Source organism: Mytilus galloprovincialis, chromosome 1, assembly GCF_965363235.1.
Source record: "Mytilus galloprovincialis chromosome 1, xbMytGall1.hap1.1, whole genome shotgun sequence".
In the NCBI taxonomy this organism is placed as follows: domain Eukaryota; kingdom Metazoa; phylum Mollusca; class Bivalvia; order Mytilida; family Mytilidae; genus Mytilus; species Mytilus galloprovincialis.
Genome location: NC_134838.1, coordinates 107347808 through 107368922, shown reverse-complemented (window position 1 = coordinate 107368922; position 21115 = coordinate 107347808). Strand labels below are relative to the sequence as shown.

General features: G+C 31.0%; 1 protein-coding gene across 4 annotated transcripts in view; it reads right to left on the bottom strand.

Annotated features, from left to right (window-relative positions):
• Nucleotides 1-20364, bottom strand: part of LOC143049657 (laminin subunit alpha-2-like) — a 117068-nt gene extending 96704 nt beyond the window's left edge. For 2 of the 4 annotated variants that reach the window (XM_076223296.1, XM_076223314.1), the window contains exon 1: nucleotides 20099-20363. In XM_076223296.1, the coding sequence (XP_076079411.1) occupies nucleotides 20099-20171 (73 nt within the window). In that variant the 5' untranslated portion in view covers nucleotides 20172-20363. Of the gene's footprint in view, nucleotides 1-20098 lie in introns of all 4 variants that reach the window. The other 2 variants (XM_076223306.1, XM_076223322.1) reach the window with 2 other exon arrangements.
• Between the last annotated feature and the right edge of the window lie 751 nt (nucleotides 20365-21115).

Sequence of the window (21115 nt, the reverse complement as noted above, 5' to 3'; positions counted from 1 at the left end):
GAAATTTAAGCAGGATTTTAACAGTTTCTTTTCATATGAAAATGCATAAGTGCATGAAAGTTATGTTTGTAAAAAAGACATTACATGCAACAGGTGCATTTTAGCATTTATTTGTTTCAATATTGTATGTGATCTTTGACCTTTACACAGATTTTTTACAGAAAAGTTTAAACATTTTTGTATAGGATTCATCTTGTCTTACTTGTTGAACCTAATACTCAAGTGCTCATGTAAAAACCACACAATACAAATATACTTGGATTGAAATTAATGCATTTTAATAACTACAATATATAATGTATGAAATTACATTTATTGGCCCAAAGGTTCAAGTCCAGTCTATCTAAATGTTGTCGAGATCTGAGAGTCCAGACTCTCATGTTTTGGAGACTTGAAGTCATTTAGAAAAGGATAATAATGTTTTGAAGGGACCGTCTAGATTATAGATTAAAGGCCTAACAGATGATGAAAATTATGCCAAACCTTAGAAATTTCACCAACTAACTTTGGCAAAATAAGGATGATATGTTGTACAATGTATCTTAAAGTCATATGAAACGAGTGACTGGTGAAATATAATGTTTATCCAATTCTTGATCCAATGCATATATATATATCATAAACTTTTTTTACGCAAATATATCGTATAATCGTCAATTTTGGTAATTAAGCTTCAAATTTGCTGTTATGCTAAGAAACTTACTTTATTTAGAGTGTGTTTCTTAATGTGAGTATCATTTTCTATTCATTACTTCTTTTTTAAGAACAAATGAACAGAGATAAAACTTTAAAGATAAAAACATGTTTCGTTGACACAAGGTAATAACCTAGCTTTTCATCAAAAGTATATGTCTCATGATATGACAACCACCCCATCTCTCTTACATTTCTATTATATCTATATACCATGACTGGGTGGTTTTTTTCTGTTAATTTATTATTTAAAGTTTTGCAAGTGAACTGTTAAACACTAACTCATTTGAAATCCAAAAATAAACAGTAAACATTTGTAAGCATATCAAACTGTCAACAAAGAGATTATATGTAACAATGATACCCTTTTAGAGGGGTTTTTACAAATTGGTACATTAGTGTGGGTATAACTAAATTCCTTTTCAAATTTTGTTAGCTTGAATTTGAAAACAGTCTGAAATCTGAGATGAATAATTACAACTATACTTATCCAACCAAACTCAACTTGCCTATTTATTTGAAATAGAGCACATTTTTTACAAATTCCTACTTTATCCACTCAAATCTAAACGTCCATTTACCGATAATTATTGTGGTACAGTATTGTGACATATATTTAGTGTAGAGAGCACCTGTCTCTATAGGGGTACTAAATAATTGACCAATTTGTCACAGTCACCCCCAAGAAGTCATACATCATCTCATATAATCATCTGATCAAATTTCAAATCTTTCTACATGTTTTAAATTTCATTATATGGACCTGTCTTTCTCTATATAATAGTATCTTGCCCAGCTCTATTATTTCATTGATGTCAACCCTTCACTTTTAAAAGGGATGCCTACTTGCTACATTGTTAATATAATTTTAACAATAAAGACACTTTACTGGACAACTGTTGATGTTCAGTTTATCCGACTACAAGGAATACCAAAAACATGAAAAAGGGGTTGACTTCTCTTAAACAAACCAACGCTTCAACAGCTTATTTCAAGATGAAGAATTTTGACCAATGATCATTAGTACAATATAGGTAATATCATGTCTTAATAGAGATGTAGCATAGTACAATACATAGAAGATTTGACCTCTGCCGTTGACCTCCATTAATCTTTGTATTTGAAAATGATTTTCTTTTTCTTCGGATAGATATATATTTATATATATATATAAATGTGTACTGCTTAAGCTAAATTAAGACAGAAGCTAAAATTGGCCCTATTCACCAATAATTTTCTGTTTCTTATAGACGTGATTATACCAGTACAGATGAGTACTTCAAATATTTTTTCAAGATTTATTTTACAAATTATGACAGGGCTTTCAGCAAAATGACATAAACATTGGCAAATGTGACCAGACAACTGTTTCTGACCACAGAAATTATGTATCTCAAGTTAACTGGTCAGCACTGTTATATCTACCGTACTTTAATCCCGCTATAAAGATTTTTCTATGTGATAATCATTTCTCCATCTGCCTTGAGGCAAAGTTAATGGACAATAAAAAGTATCTGATTATTAAAGCATACCTTAAATATATCAAATTAGATAGGGAAATTAGCTGAGAATGTATCTTATATTTCTCCAGAGGATTATAAGGGTGATTGGAGGTATTTTGAGGAACCAAAGTTAACTCAATTTTAAGCAAACAGAGCACATAGTTTATCTCTTTAAACTGTGGTTAGATAATCTTTTTCACAGTAGTTATATAATAACATTAAACTGTGGTTAAATACTGTAAATAAGCACACAAAAATTCTCCCCCATCATCAAATACTGGAAGGGTCATAACATCTTTACAACCTCCCTGATAAAATATGATGACTTTGTAATTGACAGTGGACCCTTGTTAATATTATAATAATTATTTTATGATAGCCTTACCATTTTTATGAGCAGAAATAAAATCTATATGAATTGATGCAGAGGTCTGGATAAACAATTATCAAATTCTTATGAATCTGTAGTAATTGATGGGTTGTATTGCTGTACTGATCAGAACAATGTTTACCTTTCATTTGATCAAAGAGTAATATGAAAGAAAACATCATTTTTTCCCATATTTCAGATATCAAAATAGAAAGAAACAGGTAAATATCGCAGATGTTCAAGTTATAAGACAACTTTTTCCCGAATTTTCTCTTTTCTTTTACTTTTTCTTTGTTTTCAAAACAAATTCTGAATGAAAACTGGTTAAAGCATTTCTTCTATATTATCTATTTCAGTAAAGCCTTTGTAAATAAATAAGAAAATTGGACATTAAAATTGCAAATTACATTATAAGTGCTAATTTTCTTGCAAATTATTTTATCGATTGTGGAAAAATAATCACTTTAAAAGTTTTAAAAGCCAAAGGACTAACTATCAGTTCAATATATATAAATCTATTTTACGATTAAGATAAATATTAGTTTTGACATTTATAATAACATTTTTACACCTCCTGGTGGGAGTAATTCTAATGTTTGTTATTGGGTAACCAATAATTGCCCTCTCTTTAATACATTTCTTTATTAAAGTATTTTATGTGGACATGTAAATTGCTAGGTTAATTCAATTATCACACAAAGAAAGTAATGTAAATGGCAAAACCTTTGGAGATGATTGGACTGAGTTCAACGACCATCTGTATGAAGGCCACCTATATAGTAATGCATATCATGAACACTTAAATTACTGGGTCATACCTCTGCTGGTGGACTGTTAGTCCTTAAAGGTTTCACCAGTTCTTCAGTGTTACTAGCATGTGGCATGAAACTATGGATTCTGCTTTATCTTACTTTGCTGTTTCAAAATCATTTTAAATTATGGAATGTTTCTCCCTCATGCAAAATAGCTCTAATTCCATGTCTACGTTTTGGTTTTACTGTTGGCCCTTTTTGGTTCAGAATTTCTTATTTGTCTGATTATATAAGAGTTCATCAACATTATTTTCTGCAGAATCAAAAACTATCAAAGTAATAACATGCATAACTATTTTAATCATGTATAAGTCACCCTCCCATCTCCAAACTTTTCCAATATTTACAATTTTTGTAATTCTCAAAAATATTCAAGATATATGTAAAGGGAATTTCTTACCTAAATATGAATATAAAAAGAAAAATTTCAGCTGGAATAAAAAAAAATTGTGTGAATTGATATTTGTTAAAAGTTTTAATCCTCTGGCCAAAACAGTTTTCAATGTTCAGATTTTTCTCATTATGGAAGCAGAAGTAAAACTTCGTTTCAATTTGACAGGGATCATAAATAAATTCAGATGGAGATACCAAGCTTGTTGGACCACTCAATTTTTGTTGTCAAATTCCTTGCATATGCTATAAATATGCTGTATATGTAGGTAATTGCATAATGATATAGAAAGTAAAAAAAAACATTGATCTGAAATAAGCAATCTGTTCGCTCAATTAACAATTATGACATGCCAAGACGTTGAACCTTTAAGTGTCAATAAGTTTAATAAACAGCTTTTTTTTAATCATCAAAAATTTTTAATGACCAGAACACCTGCAAATTTCAATGTCAGGTGAAAAACTAAATTAAAGTTTAAGAATTTAATTAGAATTTTCCTATTGATATAGTATAAAATGTGTAAATCTGCCACAAAATAACAGGCATCATCATACAATATAGATAATTATCTTACATAGCCTATCCTTACAATCTCAACAACATATGGCTAATTTTAGATTAAAGTTTAAATCAAATTAAATCAAATGAAGTAATTGAAGTTTTCAAATGTTACCTCATTACAGATTATAACATTCATTTCTAATTCCCTGATCACCTTACATTCACTAAGTTATTAATGGAAATCAGGTCAGGAATGGTCACCTTAACTGGGACATAATTATGTAAAATTTAAAAAAAAAACATGTCCTACTAAGCAATATTTTAAAGAACCAAGGGGTATAACAGTTTTGTCTTAAATTAAGTGCTGCAAAATATTAATAAAAAATGGCCTTAGATGATTTCAGCTATCTCTGAGATTCAATTGGTCTAATATACATTGATCTTTATAATAGTTTACTTTTACAAATCGTGAATTGGCTAGAGAGTTGTCTCATTGGCACTCATACCACATCTTCTTATATCTAGTCTGCACTGTTAGCCGCTAGTCCGATGCCCCAGACTAGTAAAATTTCATTCGGACTACAAAGTTTAAATTTTGTTTGGACCAATAAGAAAAATGTCAGGATATTGGTCTTCAGACTAGTAGTTGAAAAAGTTTTTGGTGCAGACTGTATCTATTGAACTGATCAAACTTTTGTTATTACATATGGCTGTGTAATACCATTGCGACACATGGCGCTAACGGGAGTTGTAAGTTGTAAGTGTAATACCATTTATGGTAAAGGTGATTTGAGAATTGTACACAATACCTTTTTTCATTGTCTCTAACTTTCTAAATAGTTATTAAAAACTAACTTCCTTTAATAATTTTACATTTAAAAATTAAAGAGATATCTATATTGAGGTAACAGCCCATGGTTGGAGATTGCCATGTGCTGAAAGTTGTACTGGTCAAAGAAATAATATCTATCCTGACCAATCTTACTTTACAGAAGCATTCACCTATAATGGTTTACTTTTATAAATTGTTATTTGGATGGAGAATTGTCTCATTGGCACTCACATCACCTCTTCCTATATCTTATTATTAATTTTTCATAATTTCCTATTCAATCCCATTTATAAAACATATTACCCAGTGGCAGATCCAGGGGGAGGGTTCAGCGGGCTGGAACCCCCCTCCTAATTTTTTTTGGATGATCAATGCAATTGCATTTGAATGGGGACATATAGTAGGAAGTTGTACTCCCCTCTTTTTTATCCTGGGTTGGGAACCCCCACTTTTGAAAATGGCTGGATCTGGCCCAGTTACCATCTTGATTAAATTTACTCTCAAAGATATAAATTGCTCATAACCAATGAGTTACAGGCCTTCATTGCATAGAGATCCTAAGCTGAGAAGAATAACTTCGATAGAGATAAAAATCTTATCAATGATAGATTATGAGCTGATAAAAAACATGTCTATAAAACCTAATTCCACCCCATGCTTCTAAAGATGGACTCAAATTCATAAATTAAAAATTACGTCTTTTGTTTGGTTTCTATATGAAGACAATAACAGGTGCTGTAAGTCAAACCTGAGGTGAGAGGTGGGTATTTAACCTTTGGTACTTTGATCTGTCAGTCCGACACAAGTATTAATTATTCACGCTGCCCAAAGCTTTGATTCTTTTTTATAGACAACCAAAGTATATTTTATGCTCAAATAAATACCTGTCATAAGGCTTTATTGACAAAACAGATCAAATCTTACCTCCCATCGTACAGATTAAAAGGACCAAGTTACACCTACAAAGATTTCAAGTAGAAAATTAAAGATTTAACCTCCGTCAAACGAAACTTATATGAAAGGAGCAGTTTTACACTTAGATTCAACATTTGTTTTATCCAATGAACCTATTTTTATATGCATTTTCATCTATATGTAGAATCAACAGGCAATTGCCTAAATATGTATAAATAAGAATCCATCTAACGTACTTGACAGCTAACTATCATGTTTAATCACCTATGTGATGAAATTTTTGGAACATAAAAGTATCTTTTTTTTTTTTTGGCAGGATGAAGAAAATAAGTTGCAAAATGATTGCTAATGCGACAACTATCCAAACAGACCAAATGACAAAGATTTGCACAGAAAAAATATAATTCACTGTACCACTTCACAACAATGATCAAACCGATATTGTATAGTAAACAAATTGTATAAAAGGCACTGGTATAACAGAATGTGAAAACAATCCAAACAATAAAACCAACAACCTGATCTATGCTAAAAACATTTTTTTAAAGCAAATAAGACACACAGCAACAATAACAACCACTTAAATTGTGTTCCTGCCTTGGAACAGGCACATTAAGAAAGTTGCAGTGTCTGTACAGTTACATGTATAAATGTAATTGAAAGACTTATCACCAAAGCAAATGAATATAAAGGACCAATTTTAGATCCTTGGAATTACTGCAAGATTCCTTGCTTTGACTTCTACTAGCACTGCTTTTACCAAAACTTGGCAGTTGTGATCAAATTATTGCTTTATTAAAGTAAACATATGTGTGGATGTTCAACAACTGTTCTATAAAAACTGCTGCAGTTAATTCAGATCCAAGACATGAATGTATAAAGTCATCCATGCTACACTCGTTTTTCCTGTCATTTTTTTTTTAAATTTCATGAAAAAAGGGGCACTGTTCAATCATAGTTCTCCATAGGTTATTCTTATTCCTCTTTTATGTAACAACATTAAATGACTATTTACTTCTTTTTAACTTTTGTTTTCTTTAACATGATGATAGATTATACTTTAAGTGTATCATGTATAAAGATGGACTTAAATAAAACTGCTAAGTCAGCAAAATTTACATTTTACATGTATTGTTTATATTTGACATTTTAACTTCAAATTCCTATTTATGTACTTAAGTCAAACATGAGAGTTTTAAACAAAGAAATGTGTATTGATTTAACTGTCCAGTGTTTATTTAGTATGTTTGATAATAGGCAGACAACATTACTGTCCATTTAAGTATTGTTGAGCTAGAGAAATTCAAGTGTCTTCAAAATTTAATAATAAATCATTCTATTCATGTAAGCTTTCTGTCAAAAATACAAACAGTAACTGGAAGCTCTGTATAACAGATATGGTCATCATCTTACAGATTAAACATTGACCTATAATGGTTCTTCTTTTACCACAATTGTGACTTGGATGGAGAGCTGTCTTATTGTCACTCATACCACATCTTCTTGCATCTATAAACATCCTTATAAAAATTTCTGACAGCATTTCCGATCATGGCTAATTCTAATGACGAAGTAAAAACCTTCATTACTTACAAATGTATTCTTTAAAAATTCAATAATTTATGGCTGGAACACCTTAAAATATTTGATTTTTTTTACAATGGTTAGTCCAGGGGTATAATTTTGTTTTATTATTTAAATAAATGCTGATAAAACATCTTAGAACTGTCTGCAATGAACTTAAGAATTAAATCCTGTTTCAGCCATTAGAACATTTTTTTTACTCCTAACCACATGAAAGTCATTAAGAAAACAGAAACTTTCTGACTCATATAATGACTTTTAGACATGGAAAGATTTTCTTCAAAAGAATTTGTGCTAATACACGTTTTCTATATAAGGATATGAAAGCAGTGTTAATCCACCTACGATACTACATGTATACCCCATATAGCAAGAAATTATATCACTAAATAAATTACATGTAGTTTACCTACATATCATTCAAATACATATACAGCTTAAGTTGATTACTGATACAGGATCATATAGAGTGTATCATGTATAAAGATGGACTTAAATAAAACTGCTAAGTCAGCAAAATTTACATTTTACATGTATTGTTTATATTTGACATTTTAACTTCAAATTCCTATTTATGTACTTAAGTCAAACATGAGAGTTTTAAACAAAGAAATGTGTATTGATTTAACTGTCCAGTGTTTATTTAGTATGTTTGATAATAGGCAGACAACATTACTGTCCATTTAAGTATTGTTGAGCTAGAGAAATTCAAGTGTCTTCAAAATTTAATAATAAATCATTCTATTCATGTAAGCTTTCTGTCAAAAATACAAACAGTAACTGGAAGCTCTGTATAACAGATATGGTCATCATCTTACAGATTAAACATTGACCTATAATGGTTCTTCTTTTACCACAATTGTGACTTGGATGGAGAGCTGTCTTATTGTCACTCATACCACATCTTCTTGCATCTATAAACATCCTTATAAAAATTTCTGACAGCATTTCCGATCATGGCTAATTCTAATGACGAAGTAAAAACCTTCATTACTTACAAATGTATTCTTTAAAAATTCAATAATTTATGGCTGGAACACCTTAAAATATTTGATTTTTTTTACAATGGTTAGTCCAGGGGTATAATTTTGTTTTATTATTTAAATAAATGCTGATAAAACATCTTAGAACTGTCTGCAATGAACTTAAGAATTAAATCCTGTTTCAGCCATTAGAACATTTTTTTTACTCCTAACCACATGAAAGTCATTAAGAAAACAGAAACTTTCTGACTCATATAATGACTTTTAGACATGGAAAGATTTTCTTCAAAAGAATTTGTGCTAATACACGTTTTCTATATAAGGATATGAAAGCAGTGTTAATCCACCTACGATACTACATGTATACCCCATATAGCAAGAAATTATATCACTAAATAAATTACATGTAGTTTACCTACATATCATTCAAATACATATACAGCTTAAGTTGATTACTGATACAGGATCATATAGAGTGTATCATGTATAAAGATGGACTTAAATAAAACTGCTAAGTCAGCAAAATTTACATTTTACATGTATTGTTTATATTTGACATTTTAACTTCAAATTCCTATTTATGTACTTAAGTCAAACATGAGAGTTTTAAACAAAGAAATGTGTATTGATTTAACTGTCCAGTGTTTATTTAGTATGTTTGATAATAGGCAGACAACATTACTGTCCATTTAAGTATTGTTGAGCTAGAGAAATTCAAGTGTCTTCAAAATTTAATAATAAATCATTCTATTCATGTAAGCTTTCTGTCAAAAATACAAACAGTAACTGGAAGCTCTGTATAACAGATATGGTCATCATCTTACAGATTAAACATTGACCTATAATGGTTCTTCTTTTACCACAATTGTGACTTGGATGGAGAGCTGTCTTATTGTCACTCATACCACATCTTCTTGCATCTATAAACATCCTTATAAAAATTTCTGACAGCATTTCCGATCATGGCTAATTCTAATGACGAAGTAAAAACCTTCATTACTTACAAATGTATTCTTTAAAAATTCAATAATTTATGGCTGGAACACTTTAAAATATTTGATTTTTTTTACAATGGTTAGTCCAGGGGTATAATTTTGTTTTATTATTTAAATAAATGCTGATAAAACATCTTAGAACTGTCTGCAATGAACTTAAGAATTAAATCCTGTTTCAGCCATTAGAACATTTTTTTTACTCCTAACCACATGAAAGTCATTAAGAAAACAGAAACTTTCTGACTCATATAATGACTTTTAGACATGGAAAGATTTTCTTCAAAAGAATTTGTGCTAATACACGTTTTCTATATAAGGATATGAAAGCAGTGTTAATCCACCTACGATACTACATGTATACCCCATATAGCAAGAAATTATATCACTAAATAAATTACATGTAGTTTACCTACATATCATTCAAATACATATACAGCTTAAGTTGATTACTGATACAGGATCATATAGAGGTATAACAATACTATCTACATGATCTTGGTTTTTACCCAAAGGTCAAGATGTCCTTAACTGATAACCTAAGTCCATCTCAAGAGGAGATTATCAATATCTTCATATTTTAAGTACAATTTCACAAATGTGACCAGAATAAACTACATGTAATAACCTCTTATGTGATCTACCGTTTCAACATTGTCATTAAACAACATTGACCCCTTGTGTTGATGCCAGATGAGTCAATATCTGGTTGACATAAAAAAAGAAATCACAATTTTGCTGGTTTATTTTTCTTCAAAATTACTGAAATTTGTATGAATGATTGATTGATTGATTAAGTTTAATGCCACTGTCAACCCTATTTTGCTTTTCTGTGGTTAGTTTTTGTTGGTGGAGGTAGGAGGGAGAAACCTTGAGAGAACCACAAAACTTTGGTAAGAAAACTGGCAATCCTAGTCAATTAAAATTAGAGTTGAAAGCACCTGTCACATGTGGGGTTCAAACTGACAACATCAGGGATCATAGGCCAGTCATACAGTACCAGTAGTTTAACTTATAATTGGAGTTGAAAGCACCTGCCACATGTGGGATTCAAACTCACAACCTCAGGGATGATAGCACCTGCCACATGTGGGAACTCACAACCTCAGGGATGATAGGGAAAGCACCTGCCACATGTGGGATTCACTGAACCTCAGGGATGATAGGGAAAGCACCTGCCACATGTGGGATTCAACAACCTCAGGGATGATAGGCCAGTGATACAGTACCGGTAGTTTAACTTATAACTTACTAAGACCACTGGACCACCAAGGCCCCAAAATTTCTTTCAAAATTTAATGCTCTGGTCAATGCATTATGTAAAAGGTTTTAAAAATTTACTTCAAGACAGAATATTTTTGGTGGGATAAATAAATTACAGGATAACAATGAGAAGGATTTTTAACATTGCCTTGAAGTGAGGATTTTCATCTTCTGACAATTACATTTATCAACAGAGCTCAGTGTGACTGTCCATTTTTTTCAAACTTCACTGCTTATCTCTTACCTTGAAGCTTGTCTAATTAACACCAAATAGGATGAACATTCTTACAACACTAATCTGCCTCAAGTTATTTTGGTGCCTAATACAGCCAATAAAACCTGTTTCTTTTGTGGTTAATCTTCAGTTAGCAATCATAATCCAGCTAACTTAGATTCTCACATAGGGTGGTCTTGGTTTACAGATAAGACAAATTTTAAGGGTATCAAAAATTTCTATCATCTGGCAATTTTGACCACAATATATTATACTTTGGTCATTATCCTAGTTTTAATTTCAATTTATGAGGATCAAATTCATTTGTTGCTCCTGTGAAATTATGAGATTTGAATGGGTTGATTTAATCTTCAATGGCTTACTAACTTGTGAAGGGTATTATCCTTTATAACAGCAGTAGACCACATAAGCACACCTCTTGATATGATGGTCATAAAAACTTTAATAATGTTCCTTTAACATTAACCCTGAGAAAATTATTTTAAAACTAATATCAATGATTTTTTTTCTCTGCTCCATTATGGCCTTCATTATGTATTTTACTCAAATTGTTATTTAATCATCCTAAAATTAGATAACCCAACAACAGATTTGTTATGCTAAATCAGAATTAAGCATATCAATAGGAGAAAATATAATAAATACATTTAGCATTATAATGTGATTTCATTTCCTCACTGCAACCACTGGTTGGCATACTGGTATGGTATGAAAAAGTAGAAAATGTTGTATGATTGCCCATGAGACAACTTTCCACAAAAGACCAAATAAACTATAGGTTCATGTACCAAGCATATTCAAACAAGAAAAAAAACTTTAGTTACAGATGATACTAACAAATCATATCTTGAGACTTCATAGCAATGGCTGACTTGACTATTAAATTATGTGTTACCACAGAGTTTATATATAAAAGAAGGAGTTCGAATACAAATGTATGATCGCCAATGACACAACTGTCCAAACAGACAAAAGAACATCATTGTTTACTTCACATAAAAAAATGAGAACAGATTTCATTTCAAAGATGACTGGCTAGAATTCTCTCACAAATGCTGACTTGTTTGGACTTTCTTTCAAACAGCAATTGTGTCTACTATATTTAAAAAAATATATAATCAAAATCAACTCCACCAATTTGAAAAACAATATAAAACAACTATTCAGGATAAACACATACTATGTACATCGGATAGTAAAAAAACAACCAATAAAATAAGTAAGACTTTTCATATACATAAAAGCCAGAATTTCACAAATAAGTGAAAGTCCAATGTACATGACCTTTAAATGCAAAAGGGGACTGTTCATAGTTTTCAAAAGTCTAGGCCCTTCAGTCATAAAACTTAACTTGGTACCCAGAATACGAATGTGTGCCTGAAACATCTCTGAGTCGGAGTACAATTACAGTACTCAAAAACCATGTAACTGTAAGTATGTTTCTTTCAATAATTCTTAACACATGACTTTTAATTTTTGCAAGGTGCACCTTTGATTTGAAAGTTCCAAAAGTCCTGGACCATTAACCTTCCAAATTTAATTTTAACCCCTGATACAGCCTTTAAATACAAGTACAAATGTTAATGCAATACAAAAAACTGTGAACAAATATATTTTTGAATCTGTCATACAACAGATTATAGTTAATCTGTCATTTTAAAAGTAAGTTAATAGGTCAATCTTATCAGCAAATTTATGTTCAATGTTATCATTCATCAATGTATTTTCTGGTCATTACCTTCAAACAAGCACCTGTCAATCAAATGATTTAAAACAGCTGTCAAAATTTATTGCAAGGTAAAGTGTTCACCAGAGAACCCTAGACATACAACAAAAGGCATGTACAATAATGATGGTAAAAAAATCAACAAAAAATTACTAATTGATCTTTTCCCTGCTACTGTTTGCTAAAAATACTCATGAAGAAAGTAGCATCTTAAATTGTATCATTTACATTGATGTTCAATCATTATATTTTTTCTACAGTATCATTAGCGGTATCAAACAAAGCATTCCAATTTATTTAGACTACTTATGACTTTCTATAAGAGTGAACTTGTAAAATGCTTAGGAAAACCTAAAATTCAAACAGTGATTGGACATAACAACAAACTGCAGCCAAGAAGTTTAAAGAAATTTCGAAGTGTTATATTCTTATTTATAGGTTCAAAACGTGTTACATGGTATCTTAATTCATAAAGAGAACTGAATTATTATCTACTCACATAATAGATACAAAATACATATTTCACTTTTGTTTGTCTAATAATCTCCCATTATGTTGCTAGTGATTTTAATCTTATTTTTAATCTTTTGTGTACCTGAACATTTGGTCTACTAAGTGAAGATGCAACCATTACAGGACTAAAAAACTTAAAGCTTGATCAAATGTTAACAAAATTAACACAGAGGAGGATTTTTTTCAAATTAAAATAACAGATGGTTATAGGTATACTTTTTTTAACATTAACATATAGCCTATTAGGTATACTTCAATCAGACAGCAACTTAAAAGCACATATTTAAAAAAAAACATTGTTTGTTTTCAATGTTCTACTATATACTTTGTTCAAATAACTGGATTTTCTGTCAATAGTCCAGTCATATAAATAGTCATGTCTACTAAAGCAAAAGTCCAGTACTTATAATAACAATGTATCTACAGGCTGTAAGGAGATTGTATCTCTCACATAGCAACTACTTGTATATAAAATAATTCTGAAACTACATATATAAACCTGCAGCAAAAAACCCTCTGTTGGTTCAATAGTACTGTATTGCTGGGGGTAGAATGGGTCCTGATCCCGAAATCCCAGGCTTAAAAACATGAACTCCTGAGGTGCTGTACTAAAGAAATAAGAATTCCCAGTTCCCCAAAAGATCAATCCCGAAATCCTGAGCTTAAAAACACCCCTTCCCGACATCCTGAAAAAGGTCCTGCCCCCTCTATATTATACTTTCAGAATGAAGTTTAAAATATTGTAAAAACCATGTGCATCAGCCATCTACATGCGATAGTACATTACTAAAAACATCATCTTGTGTGATCATCAAATTGAAGTTCAGACAGCTTAATCAGATAAATTTGTACCAATTTAAAAGCATTTACTGCATTAAATAAAACTGTGTCAAGAACAAACCAATGACCAACTTAATAACTTACATAATCAAATAGATACAAAAATAACTTTCTGACACCTAATTGAACAATTGGCTTCCAGACTTTATATATATTTCACAGGGCTTTAGTATTTAAAGGGATATGAATAAGAATAAATTCAAGTGTAATACATGTGCAGTCTGTAGATGAGACAAACCTTAACAAAACAACAAATACAGATATCTCAAGATCAACATGTAGTCTTAATAAATAGATTGATTGATTTATTGGTATTTAATATAAAAAAGATGATGTGGTATGATGTCCAATGAGACTCTTCACAAAGGACCAAATGACACAGAAACTAATAACTATCGATCACCTTACAGCTTTCAACAATGAGCAATGCCCACTGTCAGGACAAAACTGTTTTTTCATGAGTCAGTTTTAAAAGGTGGAGTAGGCTGGAGTGCCTGGAAAGAACCACGACCTGTGGTAGGGTTATAAGATGAAACAAAGCATTTATTTTGAATTTGTAAAGCAATTAAAGGCCACACAATGGGGACAATTGAATCAGAATGACATATTTGTTTTGAAATGAGAAAAGTACCAATACCCAGCTTATCCAGATTATTAGGGCTCATTTACCAGATTCAACATACTGCTAATAAATAAACATTGAGAGTTACATCATTTACAAACATTTGAACCATAAAAATGAGTCAATTCCAGAAATTAGCATACTGGATGCAGTATTCTTATTAAGACATGCCATAAATGTGAAAAGGTATGCTTTATTAATAATATTGATTGTACATCATTTTTAATTTTAAAAATCAAAATTAAAAAAGAATTTTCCGACATGAGCTTACCATAGGCAGATACAGGGGGCTAGGCCCGCTCTTTTGTGGGAAAAATTATTTTGATTATATAGCAATATTGCTTTAATATAGAAGCTGGGTGTAACTTGCACCTAAAATCTATGTCTGGTTACTCTCAAGTTCTCAACCAAGATTTGTTAATACACCTCTAATGTTTTAGTTTCACAGAAAATTACAACCAGTTAACACATAGTTTATTCAAGGCTGGTGGGCATATATGTTGTCTGTACAGCATATTTTGAGTTTTTAAAACACATTTTGATCTATGGCCTTGGAATTTTAATGTAACATTTTTGTTTCACAACTAAAACTTTAATTTATTCGTTGACTGTAAACCATGAATGATTTTTCTGCTTGATAATGCATATTCTCTTTATTTGAGGAAAACAAAAATAATATGAAATGTAAAAACATCCACATACAATGTAGAACAACCAAACAAATAAATTAAAACCTTGTTGTGAAGGGATAAATTATATTTCAGTACAGAAATGCTTGTAATACATACAATGTACATGTATAAAATAAAGATAAGTAGAGAATAACTGAAGTGCAAACTTAGCAGATTATATTGGTTTGTAACAATGCATTTAACAGGTGGTTTAACCCATCTGAAAGAAAATCCAATAATTAGTTTTTAAGTATTTAAGAAATGACCATTGTTGTTCAAATGTCATTAAAAACTTAATAATGAAATTTTAACAAAAAAATCAATCAATTAGTTTAAATATCAAAAATGTATAAGAAGGCAACAAATTTACATTTCAATACTTCATTGATATTTTGAAGGGGGAGATATCTAGAATGAGATACTATTGCTATCAATAACAACATTCTCAAAAAAATCTAAAACTTCTTTATGTTTAATTCGTTCATTGTGTTAATTAGGAATCTGATGGTCATTGCTTTTAGAGAAAATGTCCAAAGCAGTTACTTTAAAATGTGTTCATTCTCAATTTTAACAGAAATGTTAAAATGCACTATTAGTTCTGTGAAACCTTGATTCATGCCTGGGATTACTGACTTTCCGCCAAAGCCGAATCCGACCTCTCTCAGTCCTTTATAGGATTTAAAAAAAAATCTTTCAATATTTTTTCTTGGTTCTTGGTCAAGTTTCAAGACAATCCATGAAGGTTTATAAATTTATCATGTTAGAAAAAATCCAGACGGTCTGTTAATTGCGGAATAATAAGCCTGTCTGTTAGTATAATACTGAAACTTGAAATGAAAAAAAACAACACTTTCAAAATTTTGCTTTAGACAATAATCTTTAAAAAGCTTCTGTCCAAACTTTCATGAAATTTAAGGTTTGACAAAGTAATTGATGTGTTACAAACTAACCCAAAACTGTATCCACTTATTGACTTCTAAAAGAACTTCCTATTTTCCGTGAAATATGGGGTAAATACACATTATTTCATCATACTCATTTGATCACAATTAGATTTGGTCCAACTTCCATAATGTTTTTTACCCCATACTGAACTATAGTATCATTGACAAAGCCAACGTTTTGAATCGTTAAGTCTCGCTTTTGCAACATGAATGTCACACACTCGAAAAATAATGCAAACCACATATCGAATTTCAGCAGATAATGAATTGCTTTTAGAAAAGCAAAGTGATTAGAATTCACATATTTCAGACTTTGACAGAAATTGAACAAAATTTAATATAAAAAATAATTTTTATATAATTTGATACCATTTGGTTAAAATGGGGAATTTTCGTTACTTTCAGTCAAAACTACAAGCCATTGAAGAAAGAATTGCATTGTGGATGTGCTTTTACCAGTTCTGTTTACATTCTTTATAATAAAATATCTTTTTATCAAATTTCAAGTGTACGCCTGGGCGTTTTGATGTAAACGTAGCTACACGCTTGGTCATAGTCAATTTAATTATTGTCAGCTTGTTGTCTCAATACTGTATCCCATAACCATTTAATGAAAATATGTATGTGCTAATAAATATCATGAATATTGTCTATAACAAGTAATGAAAACTTATCATATATTTCTTATAAGTTTTCCCCCACCTACATTACACACAAAAATGTGACCTGTTCCAGCGACAAATCACTGAGGGGGGATAGGACCTTTATCAGGACTCCAGGAACAGGTGTTTTTAAGCTCTGGATTTCGGGATTGATCCTTTAGGGATCAGGGAATCTTTATATTTGAATTTCAGGATGTCAGGATTTAAATTTCTTTAAATTTGGGACCTCAGGATGCCTCTGATCCCCGTCATCACTGTCACCTTGTATACATCAGGGACATACAGAGACATATAATCTGGGACATACAAATGTATTATACAGTCTGACTGTCTGGATACACAATCACAGGTGAGCTATTTGGGAATCTGAAAAACTATTGCATCATTCTAGTTCAACTTTATTAGCCCATCATGACTTTAAGTTGCAGGTTGGTGGTTCTGTTGCTCGAGTTCTGTTGTATCTTCGCTCATCTACATGTATACCACCTTGGTGCAAGAACTGAGTTTGTGCTGAAACCGGAAAGTTGTATTCTAAACACCGGACCAGGCCGTCATTTTTTCCCTGGTAAAGAATCCGGTTTTCATTTTCAGTAATCAGGTAATAGCGTTATTGTAAACTTATCAAAGCGATGATCTAATATAACTATTTTACGATCTTTCCGATAGTAAAGCCACATTAAATCTTTTATTATTAAATATTTTGATTACTTTTTAGTTATTATACAGATCCAAGGTATAAATAACTTGCCGTTTGACAGCCTTCGATCATAGGTTGGATTAACTATTCCTTTTATAACACACTACAAGCATGGCACAATAAAACTAATTATATTAAAAACCTTTACGTTTCTGAGTCCATGGTCATTAACTGGTCCGATCAAAATTTGTGACCTTTATGGCTCATGGTGGGGACAATTAAACAAAGTTACATATTGTGGAATATATCAGTGTGGCATGCCTCATTGTTAACTTCCCAAATGCTTCGTGCATTTGCCTTGTTTTGTGACAATTATTTTTTTTACTGAATATTTAGATAATGCTTTATTTTTTAGTATGAATAATTACAAATGTTTAGCTTTATTTATGTCAATCTACATACACCTGATCTTGGCGTAGTCATTATGTGTATGTTCAGGATACGTTTACAAAAACAAAGGAGAGTATTTTTTTCTCATTGTCGAAGGCCGTATGGTTGTCTATAATAGCTTACATCAATTTTATTTGACCTTGGTGTATTGGTGTATTTTTGTCCTCATAGGCAATTAAACCACATCTCCTTATTTTTATAAGACACGCAGTCAACAACGTCATTTTGTCCGTCTCGCCTGAGTCTTGGGTCGATATCATAGTTAATAAACTTGTATAATCATTGTGACATTGTATAATATTGACATATATACTTTAAGCAGTGTGATATTGACTCTCCAGTAGGTTTACCGTTTACATGATGCCTGTACTATACCTTCGATGATCTTTATGATAATAAAACCTAATTTATGTAAATGACATGTTAATATTGTCTTATGTGATACGTTCGTTGTTTCAGCACTTGTAATGTACAAAAAGAAGATTGTAGTTGGATATTCAAGAATAGAATATTAATAAAATCCTATATATTCCATACGGACATACTCGTCCTCTCAAATTAGACGTTGCTTAAATATTCTATTGCTGAGTCGAGACCGCTGCTGGTGGCCTAGCTAGTTCCTGGGGGGTGTTAGAAGCTCAGAACTCAGAGACTTATAACATACCCGTTCTTAATTCTCCGTTCATAAATTTAGAAATTATAATAACAAGGGTTCTAACTCACTCAGGCAAAATGACCTTTGGTGATTTTACTATCCTTTTTCGACCTCTTTTTATAATACAGCGCTCTAGTATTAAATGTACGTCATTGGCTTTCAAAAGTTTGGGCTTGAGCATTTCTGATCAAGATAAATCCAGACAAACGTACTTATTTTAGATCCGTATTGCCACACCGTAACAAGAAGAAGACGGCTGGGTCCAGAAATCAAGTTTGGTTTAATTTTTGGTTCACATGTTAGACCAGAGGCGGATTTAGGGGGCCCCCCTCCCCCCCCTCTTTCAGGAAAAAATTTGGTTGATTATATAGAGAATCACTGAAGCATGACCGGAGCGGGCGCCTCCTTAGGCAGTCAGTGGGCCACACTTATGAAAATTTCTGGATCCACCACTGTAGACAACATGTAATAATGACCGTGTAGGCCTGGAACTTTCCAACTAAATATTCAGCGGAAATGTATTAAATATATTCTAACAAAATATAAATTATACGAAACGTAATTTTAGTCTGTAGAAAAACTATGTGGATTCCATTAAATGATCCTTTAATCCCTCCACAAGCTATATTTTGTGGTTTATCTATATCAAACAAGTATATCACCCGATTTCTGTTTGACCAACATAGTTTATCACAGTAGAATTACATAAAGGTTGACAAACTTTAATAATTCAACTGTAAACCGTAGCTAAAATTAAAACCCACACATGCCGAGACATCTAAATATATTGACATGCTAGACCAAAACACGAATATACATGGTCATATATTGTTTATTTTTAAAAATCGTGCAGAAAATATAAAGTTATTTATTCTGAAACTAAAAAGTTAAAAAAAATCACACAATATTTATATTTCCATAAAAAGTGTTTATTATATGTTCGTTCATATATACATCTGACAATAGCACTTTCACTCACCCTTTGTTAGATAAATACTGTTCTTAGTAAATGCTGACAAAAAGAAAACGAATTCAAAATATCAACAGATTATGAAATTACTTTTTCGTTTAAAAATCGTAGGCTATTACAAAAGACTCGGTAAGATAACTTCATCCTTTAAGGGTTATACCTATACAATGCAAATCAAAATTTACATGTATTTCAGTTGCACATGTAGTGAAAAGAAAAGTATTTTAAAAATGCAGTGCAATTTACATCTTATATAACAAATTTAGCCTATGAAATAATAACTGTATTGTTGCACATATAATCTGATTTACCTGGTAAAATGATAAGAAACTCACCTTGTCCTAAAGAGAAATTAAATTCCAAAATAAAAATAAACACAACGTAGCAAAATTGTTTGATGAAAATCATTTTTGGTAATTATGCCTTAATAAATGCTTGATTCAGCAACATTCTTAGACATTTCTTCACTTTCCTATTATGCTAAACACCTATGTGAGCAGACGCCTTCATTGAAGTGCAGAATTTAAAGGTAAGACAACTATAGCCTGTTTCAGTTAAGTAAAATATCGCGAATTTTAAAAAAAGATCGGAAGTAAAAGTTTAGGATTAGTAAATAAACAATTTTAAAATCATATCAGAGTTGTCCTTTTTAGCTAGGTATTAAAATAATACGTAATATGTAACATGAGAATAATATGTATCAAATATATATTTTGAAGCTATTTCTTCAGTTTACAACTTAGTATACATAAGTAAGGATGTTATCAGAGTACAATTTATTAAAGAAAATAGTACTAAAGTAATATAATAAGACCAAACTCAGTGGTTATGCCCCCTTACATATCTGTGTATTCCAAATTTCAAAGTATTCAGAGAAAAAAATAACAAAAGATAATGAAAAAATGCCTGTCATCGTATTTGGACTTTCAGGTATTTTGTTATATTTTGATCGCGATGTAGATTTCTGTCATATTGGCGTTAAAATTTACGATATGTATTTTTTAGTCGTATTTCATATTGCCAGGACTATATATATATTGACTTTAGAGGTGACGTTTGATTTAGGTATACTGTTCATAGATATTGCGTTTTATATAGAATGGTAGGTCATACTCGGTTTTTTTTTCTGATTTAGACTGAATTTTAATCTCAGAGTAATTGACTGTTATAATAGTAAAACAGTTTCATACCACAAGCAGCATAAAATACTGTGACGGTAATTTTAGTTCCTGAATCTTGGTGTTGCCCTTTAAAGAGCCTGCTATACTGTCTTGTTTTTATTTGTTTCGATACTTCGTATATACACTCTAAAAATTGTGTTTAGAGCCTAAACACTTTCCTAAACACGTTTG